The sequence below is a fragment of the Gadus morhua genome, chromosome 16 (genome assembly GCF_902167405.1).
Source record: "Gadus morhua chromosome 16, gadMor3.0, whole genome shotgun sequence".
Classification (NCBI taxonomy): Eukaryota; Metazoa; Chordata; class Actinopteri; order Gadiformes; family Gadidae; genus Gadus; species Gadus morhua.
Window position 1 is genome coordinate 4,272,879 of NC_044063.1, and position 9,162 is coordinate 4,282,040.

Sequence of the window (9,162 nt, forward strand, 5' to 3'; positions counted from 1 at the left end):
TATCACCACCTGATATCTGCTACAAACTATATATAATACTCAATAATCAGGTAAGCCTCAATGGGTGCCAGTTTTATATATTTTTTTTAGGAAAAGTGGGCACATTCACTAGTAAACTGTTCATCCATGCCTCAAAAAGGTTTTGCTTTTTTAAGCATGGGGAATTAAATTAGAGGTGGGATAGACAGTGATAGTGGTTTCTCAGCAATGGAATTGTCTTTCTCCTCCATGAAAAGGACATTGTAAGATGGGTGTGGTTAGCTCTATATAGCCATACAGAATCTAAACACCGTCTGATACTATATGGAGCTGTATTTCAGACTGCATCCATTATATCCATCTATCTATATATATATATATATGAAGAGAGGAAGAGAGCAGTCCCAACATGTTTTGAAAGGGAATCAACTCTTAATTCAAGCCAATTGATTAATAGGAATCATAGCTGTAACTGAACTGTAACTGTACAACCCCCTCTAATATGACATTTGAACTTATGACATTACAAATACAAAATATCATCCAATGAATATTATTGTATAGTCTTGAGTCATCAATAGTTGGACTTCATGTGATAATTCAAAGTTTGAAATTTTTAAAATGTCTTTAAAACCTATAAAAATTAGTTACATTTGCCATACAAATGTACAAAAGGCAGTAACAAACTAATACAAATATATTGGCAATCCCAGACTCATCCTTAACTAATTTATAAAGGTTCAGGTACATTAAAAGCTGAATGTTTTTGATTGACTAACTACAATAGCATAACATGCTAAAGCGAAACATCAGTCATTGTTGCCATATTGACATTGAAAGAACAGTTTATAACATGCCTCATACAAATTACAAAACTAAATGTCAGTTCACAGGCAGACAGTTCACAGGCAGACAGTTACAGGCACAAGAACATCTTAAAGGCACAACACATAAGAAGCAAAACTCCCTGAGATTCCTGAACAAATGGCACATTTAACAACCTGTCAATATGAACATATTTGAAAGATTAAGCGTTGAATATTATATGTTTGGAAGGCCTTTTGTTCATAACTTGTCTGAGGGCAAAGGCGTCAGTTACGTTTGGGCTAATTTCCCATGATGCACTATGGTTTAGTATTGGAGTAGGCTTGGCAAATTTTGATCGAGAGTAGCTGCAGCCAAGGTATTGGTACGTGAGGAAGCAGTGCATCATGGGTAATGACCACCCCACACATCGATCTTGGCTAGCTAGCTTCACTTTGGCTTATACTGAACAAAGATTAAGTGTGTTTATTATGTTTGGCTTTAACAGGATTTAGGAAGGTACCAGGAAAGCTGGTTGTTCAAGTAATATAAAAAAGGTAAACTAGGTTACAATCCTGAAAAATCTTTACGTTGCATCATTTGCAGGGTAGTCGTACCAGGTATCAAACGATTGTCTTGAGCTCCCACTGGTCATTGAAGTATCTGCACAATTTAGTGTTAATGTACATGTTTAGTACAAGGTAGCTAATTATTTTCCCCATAATAACCAGGAATAAATTCGATGGTTGATAGTTGATAAGTTGAGTCGGTATGACACAAAAAAAAAACTGACTATTGCTAATGTTCAAACCGACCTCTGGACACTAAAATATGACAATGGTTGCCACACATGGTAAAAGTAAAAGGGCCCCCATTTATACTTTAACTTAAATATACCAACTTCTGGGCGGACTCTCACCCGTCCGGCTGATTTTGAAATGGTTTGAAATTTCTAAATTAGAAGCCCCTTTAAGTAAGCTATCACACACACACACACACACACACACACACACACACACACACACACACACACACACACACACACACACACACACACACACACACACACACACACACACACACACACACACACACACACACACACTTCGCTATCTAATAAGTACCAGCAGTTGCGACACATTCAGTGAATCCAAAATAACACATGTACTCCAGCAGCTTGTAGGCAAGGCTCCTCTGTAAGGAACCAGATTGAGAACATGTAAACAGGCTGGACCCGTGTCGGCACAGGGTGGTGTGTAAAACGGTACAGGACAGAGAGCAGGAGACACTGCTCCACGAGAACACATCCAATAGTCACATCCAAAGCAGCGGATGCCCGGCCAACAACAGCAACCAATCAGACGGTGCCCTTGCCAACTGGCCCACCCTACGGCAGTTGGCTTCCGCCAATCACATGGCTGTCTGTTCGGAGCAATCGAGTGAATTCTGGTGAGAAAAAAAAAAAGGGTGTAAAGGAATATCCATTAGCACCTTTAATCTTAACAGTTATGGCTTAACTTTACTGTTAAACAAGTGTTACATTGTTGTTTTTTTTAATTTTCAGTCAACCTTCAAGTATTTTACCACCCAGCTCCTGTTTAAAGGGGACCTATTATGCTTTTTCGACTTTTATGACCTATAAACGTTGTTATAATGATTGATAGTCATGTTTAACCATACTAAAGTGCCAAATGATGAAGTACATGCATTTCGACGTATTCCCTGCTGACCGTCTGGGGTGGCTGTGCAGAGCGCTAAACACTCGGGACAACGTTTGCGATTCACTTGTTCACATTTCCGGGAAACATCTACGTAGACGTACTCCTGCCACGCCCCCATATGCGTGGTCAAATCTGCCCGCGCGCGCGCGCTCCAAGGAAGGTAACCAATCACAACGGAGTTGGGTTGGCAGGAGGGGGGCGGAGAAGGACGAAACCGAGCGTTGACAGAGAAGGCTGAAAGCGCCCAGATGAGAGGAAGAGTTTCCTGAAAATCTACATCGTTTTTTGTGTATGGTTAAACATGACTATCAATCATTAACGTTTATAGGTCATAAAAGTCGAAAAGCATAATAGGTCCCCTTTAAGGAGCTGGTTAGGATATGTTTACGTAAGTTAAAACCAGAACTTTGATTCAAGCATCGTTAATCTCAACCTCGGGTTGTCTTGGATAGGTTGAACCTGAAAACGTTTCAAAGTCATCATCTATCACACCCGGAAAATAGAATCAGGGAATGCTCAAGCTGTAATTGTTATTTCAGTGCTTTTAAAAAGGACAGTACAAACTGCACAAGCCCAGAGAAATCCGTAACACTACATCAAATAAGCTGAAAAAATACAGAAACTTTGTCTTTATACAAAGAGTAGTAGAATTGTAGACCATTATTGGAGATGAAGGACTCACCCTGCATCTCTGTCTCCTGGCCGGTGCTGTCGGCCACCGAGCCCGTCTTCGACCCCTCCCTGCTGGGCACGCCACCGGGGCTGGGGGTGTTGGTCGGGCCCGGCAGGCCGGGGCTGCCGTTGGGGCTGGGGGCGCCGAGGTCGGCCCGTTTATCAGCGCCTCTCGGGGCCTTCTTGCCGTCAACCGCATCCATCTTCACCAGGCACAGCGTCTGCAGCAGCCCCATACTGTCAAAGTCCTCGCCGGAACACTCCCCCCTGCGCTTCAGCAGCTCCAACACCTGGGGGGGGGGAGATATAGAGAGAGATAGAGTTAGAGGGAGAGGACTTTGTGTAATGCCGCGTTTCCACTGCAGGGTGCGGTACGGTTCGGTTCGCCTCAGTCCGGGAGGGAGGGGGCGGTATAGCCCAGCTCAGTTCCGAGGTCGCGTTTCCCCCGCCGACAGTACCCTTTATGGTAGGCCGGATGTCGATCGCCGCGGCAGCCACGTAAACATCGTAAACAACGTCTTCCTCCCCAAGAATGCAGACGAACGTCTCCACCTCCTTGTTCGCCCAAGCAAGCGTTTAACGCGACATGTTCATTGTAAAGAATAATACTTCGAGGCTACCGTTTGTTTGTTTTTATCCCCACGTCGCCCGGAAGTGACGGTTCTGTCGACCAATCAACGGAGGGGGTGTGTAGCTCGAATTTTCCGGTACCCTTTCAGGCGTCTTGTCTCGTTTTCAGTACCCCAACGGAGGAGTACTGAAGACGAGGGCAAAACGAGTACGGCTCAGTCCGGGTCACGCCCACTTTTGGCGCTGGAAACGCAATCCGTACCGCACCTTTGCGAACCGAACCGTACCGCACCCTGCAGTGGAAACGCGCCATTATAGAGAGAGCGGTGAGAGGTGTGTCTACAAAAAACGACGCGTGGAACACATCCAACACGTGACGGCAAAAAAACAGACGCACCTTGATGTACTTGTAAGACTTCAGTTCACTGAGGTTCTCTTCCAGGAAGAGCAGGTACAGAGCCAGGTCGTCCCATTGGCCGCCGGGCCGGGGCAGAACGCTGACGGTGGGCAGCGATTGGTACGTGTCCAGGAAGCTGGCGTTTCCGATGCAGAGGAGGGGGCGGAGACCGGCGTAGATGACCACGGGAACCAACGCCGAGAACAGCACCAGGTTGACGAGACTGAAAACAAACCCGATTTAAAACACAGCCCTTTTCCAGCCCTACCTCTGTAGTTTAACCAGACAATCATCTCCCTGCAATATCAATGTTCGAGCGAACATCGAGCCCAACTCATCGAAACCACCCACACAAACAATGAAACCAAAAGTAGCCCAGCGGACTGACCAGAGCAGGGAGAAGACCCCTACGGCGATCAGCTTGCACTGCACCTTCTCCGGGACTGTGGGGTCGTCCACCAAGAGGCCGGTGCGCAGCGAGCAGCCGAACTCGTCGGTGAGGGAGGCCAGCCGCAGGTAGTAGCCCAGGTACACGCACGCACACAGCAGGATGAGCAGCGTGGCTCCGCGACACACCAGGTATCGGACCAGCACCCCCCGGGAGCAGCGCTTGGTCACCAGGTACTTCTCCACCAGGGGGTACATGAAGCAGCCGTCGGTGGGGTCACTGGAGAGAGGGGGTGGAGGAGGGGGAGACGAGCGTTTGCTTATTGGGATGTGAAACCGCGGGAAAACATTGTCAGATCGACCTCGCGACCACTAGTTACACAGAGGACCGAAGTTACGTTTCCCCATACTCCAAATGTGCTATTAATATGTTTAACACACAACATATAAAATAATAAAATGAAAAAAAAGACAAACTAATATAAACACAACATTTACAGACAGACTATCGAAGACTACATAATGGAGAACAGATTATTCACAGTGTTAGTTTCAGATATTATTACTATTCACAGAATAGTTTCTGCATCATGACTATTGAGACACTTTTATCCAAAGAGGTAGGGGTAAGGAGGCATGTGAAGGATGCCTACAAGTTAGGCTGTGGGACTTGTTTTTAAAGTGCTGAGTTACATCCCAAAGGTCAAATTTACTTCTACACTAAATAATTGTCGCAGGTACACCTTAGGTCTCTAAGGCATCGGCATTGTCCCCAGAAGCTGTTGTACTAGTTAAGGAGGGTTTGGACATATGTTCAGTAGTAACACTTTATAATAAGAGTTTATTAATTAACCCATAATTAATGACTCAATACAGTAACAGGCATTATGATATAGCATTCGCAAAGAGCTTTGCAATGCCGCCAGGTCAGCCCTCTTTCCAAACGGGGGGGGGGGGGGGCGGGGGAAGAGAAAGGGAGAGGGAGTACGGCGTCCGCGACTCGTTACATCCGGGATGCGATCGCGAATGAAACGAGGAGGGAGAGAGGGCGGGTTGCCGGTTGGGTTGCCGTGGTTACCCGTCAGATGAGGGCAGGTCGTGCGTGGCCATGCGCTTGGCCAGGGTGACGGCTCGGTTATAGCAGCGGTCCAGCTCCTCCATGATGAAGCCGAGGTCCGACTGGAGCAGGGGCGCGGCCGTGAAGCGCCAGAACAGCGCCGGCGTGTACATCAGCACGGCCACCAGCAGCAGGATGTAGGGGAAGAACTGGGGACAAATCATACGTCAGCACCGCCCGCCAGCAGCGGGATGTAGGGGAAGAACTGGGGACAAATCATACGTCAGCACGGCCACCAGCAGCGGGATGTAGGGGAAGAACTGGGGACAAATCATACGTCAGCACCGCCCGCCAGCAGCGGGATGTAGGGGAAGAACTGGGGACAAATCATACGTCAGCACGGCCACCAGCAGCGGGAGGACGTAGGGGAAGAACGGGGGACAAATCATACGTCAGCACGGCCACCAGCAGCGGGACGTAGGGGAAGAACGGGGGACAAATCAAGCTGCTTTTAATCATATTGAAACACAAGAAGAAATGAAATTAGAGAACCAAAAACATTTTTGATGACTGCTAATTAAAACCAACAAAGAAAGTAAGTGTGAACATTTTTAAAGATAATATTTTATCAGCAGCTGTTGATGGGTTAAATTGGCGTGTGAGTGTGGAAGCAGTTGCAATGTGTTCTTTGTGGTTCTACGTGTATGAACAGGTGGAAGTAGTTGACACCGCTTTCTAGGATGCAAACATATCAGCTGGATCAGCAGATGTTATTATGAAAAGTTGAATTGATAACAGTAATGGATTAGGCAAACTAATGTCTTATTGAATTAATGTCTTTCAGCTCCACCTGGCCCAGCCAGACCTTGAGGCCTTGACACGCCTTTTCGTCTCAAACCAGCACTTCCAGTTCAGGTGATTCATAGCAGACAGATAGTAATTGTGTCTATTATTTGATTGGTAGTCATGTTTAAGGACACGTTGTCGTTCGAACATGTTGCTATGTAAATTAAATAGTTTAAACATTGTGGTTACAAAGGGGTTAGGCCTTGCATTAAGGAATGCAGGGCTATTTACCTCTTTGTATCCATTTTTCACTTAACAACTGATGTGTGAAGAGACACAGTGTGCGTGCGTGGCGTGCGTACCTTGTGCAGCCACAGGGGCAGTGCGTGTGTGTGCACCGAGGCCCAGCAATACGAGTCCACGTAGGCCGCCTGTCTCCACGAGAAGTTAGACGGAGCGAAGCAGCTGATCTGAGTTCCTGGAACACAAGAAAAAGCACAACATGCATCTGATCAGATGGATAGACAACAAGAATAATGTAATAATTATACAATCTTATTAAAACTATTTTGAACAATTAGCTACAGTTTAAAGATATAAATAATTTACGTGGGCGCATTAGTGGCGAGGATTTGAATCCCTGCCAAAGGGTTATTGGTCCTCAATGTTTGCAGTCTACTTGTCAACATATTTGAGCAATTCCTGCTCCTTAATTAACTGTCTCTGTACCGTGCAGACCATACCTTTTCCTTAATGAAAAGTCTGTGTATTCACTGTCTAACTCCTGCCTGCTCCTTAATGAACATTCTCTGTATTCACTGTCCAAACCCTAGCATCTCCTTTTTGTCTTTCAATTTTAAGTTGCCAACCCGAGGTAGAGAGGGTTGACTGGCAACCGGAAGGTTGCACGTTTGATCCCTGGATCCTCCTAGGTGGGTATTTAGGTGACCCTCAGCAAGACACTTAACCCTAACTGCTCCCGACGAGCTGGCTGTCACCTTGTATGGCTGACCCTGCCGGCGGTGGGTGAATGTCTGTATAAATGGGGGAATGATGGGCAATAATTAAGTAAGAACATGGCTTTGAGTGACAACTGGTTAGAGAAGTGCCCGTCTCTGTATTCACTGCATAACCCCTACTAGGTGCTTAATGACCCGTCATAGATCACCGGCTAAAACAGTGAACACACGGGCTGTGGTGGAGGTCGACACTCACCGACGGACACTTCCTGTGCAAAGGCGAGCGAGATGAGGAGGAGAGGCAGGCCCACCGCCACGCAGGTCACCATCTTGTCCACGGCCAGCTCTGTGCGGATGTTCTGGTAGCGTGCCTGGGTCGGGTCCTTCAGCAGGAAGTCACTGAACACGTACTCGGTGGCGACATGAGCGATCGCCATCTCTGACCCACCTGCTGGCTGGACGACTGAGGAGGGGTCGTGCCCATGGGCGATTTAGTTAAGCTTTTAGTACACCCTTTCCAAAACAGACTACAACATAAATATCGCCAAATTGTGGATTATATACTCTTAAAAAATACGATACATGCCGGTCAGGTTTCCAAAACTGAATGTGTTTTCGTGGTATTCATATTACTTAATTATATAAATTTTTTGTCTGAGACTTAACTCAAATTAAAGCAGATAGGAATATTCTGACCCCACAAAGTCCAATAATTGAATATAATATGCAGCTTGCTGGGGAAGAGGGCATTTGGGGCCAACAGCAATAACGCCTGGTCAGGGTCCATCTGCAGCACATTCTACTTTCACATTTACTTCAAACCAGACGCTTCCTCTTTAAACCAGACGCTGAGAAAGTTTTCTGTTCCGTTTATCGTATGTTCTACATTGTACATAAAGTAGCTTTTAAATAGGTTTGAATGGGGACGATTCCACTTAAACCCAAACACTGGAATAATGTAATCAATGCAGCCCATGCCAGGAAGAACACTAGGTCTAAACAGATCGATAAACAGAATAATAATAGTTACAAGTTCAAGATCATTTGAATCTCAAATATGCAATAATTTCAACTCGATAGAAAGTGAATATTTATGAGTAGTTGTTGTGTAGTCTTGTTTTCTACAGGTTTGGGAGACTCCTTGATATCATTTCACTACCAAAACAGACATGAGGAAAGACTGACTGTAAGAGAGACCTGCAACATGTAACCCGATATCTTCCGAGGCGGCAAGACATTGTCCCCATCTGCTTCAATGTTGGATCATATTCTATCCCCTCTTCTCTTAACTATAATGAACATCACGAGTACCTGGCGGGTGTTGAGGAGGCCGCCGGCTAAGAAAGATAAATCGATCTTGGTGAGAACTTCTTTATCGACTCTTCTGTATCCTGTTCGGATTGAAAGGTTTCCACAAGAAGTCGAGGCGGGTCGATAACTGCACAGTAGCCTCAATAGAAAATATGTTCCGTAAACAAAACAATAACAACAGAAACTTTACAATTAATCTTCTTCCGGTCGAGTGCACAGCCTTTTCCTCCCCCCTTGGTATTTCTTTACCTTTGCCGTCAGGACCATACATCTGTTAAATAATCAGTTTCTACGAACTATATTACGTATGACCTGTTGTGATTGAAACTTGATTTATTTAACTGAACTTGGAAATGATGTCCGCATCAAAATAAAAAAGACAGATGTGGTCGTGCTTTCTTGTACCGCAAACCCCGCCTGTTTTATTTAGCCACGCCCCCTCCATCCGTCCTCTCAGCCAATTAGGAGCCGACGTCTCGCCAGCACGCTGCTAATCACCGGCTGCGTGACCGTGACGCG

At 45.8% G+C, this 9,162-nt stretch overlaps 1 protein-coding gene across 3 annotated transcripts; it reads right to left on the reverse strand.

The window, feature by feature from the left end:
• Positions 1-60: 60 nt before the first annotated feature.
• On the reverse strand, positions 61-9,138 carry LOC115561659 (pannexin-1). 3 transcript variants are annotated; one of them, XM_030381828.1, is made up of 9 exons: positions 8,893-9,138; positions 8,644-8,723; positions 7,589-7,795; positions 6,736-6,851; positions 5,609-5,796; positions 4,532-4,810; positions 4,144-4,366; positions 3,187-3,466; positions 61-2,229 (listed from the first exon to the last, which is right to left on the reverse strand). In XM_030381828.1, exons 3-9 carry the CDS (start codon positions 7,767-7,769, stop codon positions 2,171-2,173), a joined length of 1,326 nt encoding a protein of 441 aa, XP_030237688.1. In that variant the 5' UTR covers positions 7,770-7,795; positions 8,644-8,723; positions 8,893-9,138; the 3' UTR covers positions 61-2,170. The 3 variants fall into 3 exon arrangements, with proteins under 3 accessions (XP_030237688.1, XP_030237687.1, XP_030237686.1); XM_030381827.1 differs by having other exon boundaries at positions 8,644-8,782; XM_030381826.1 differs by having other exon boundaries at positions 8,834-9,138.
• Positions 9,139-9,162: the final 24 nt, after the last annotated feature.

What these genes read in the sequence shown, in the direction of transcription:
- LOC115561659 (XM_030381828.1), bottom strand. Translation starts at nt 7,769, where the DNA reads ATGGCGATCGCTCATGTCGCCACCGAGTACGTGTTCAGTGACTTCCTG. An exon ending in TGCACAGGAAGTGTCCGTCG is followed by an intron (nt 6,852 to 7,588) that starts GTGAGTGTCGAC and finishes CTTGTGTTCCAG; the next exon opens with GAACTCAGATCAGCTGCTTC. An exon ending in AGTCTTACAAGTACATCAAG is followed by an intron (nt 3,467 to 4,143) that starts GTGCGTCTGTTT and finishes CCCCCCCCCCAG; the next exon opens with GTGTTGGAGCTGCTGAAGCG.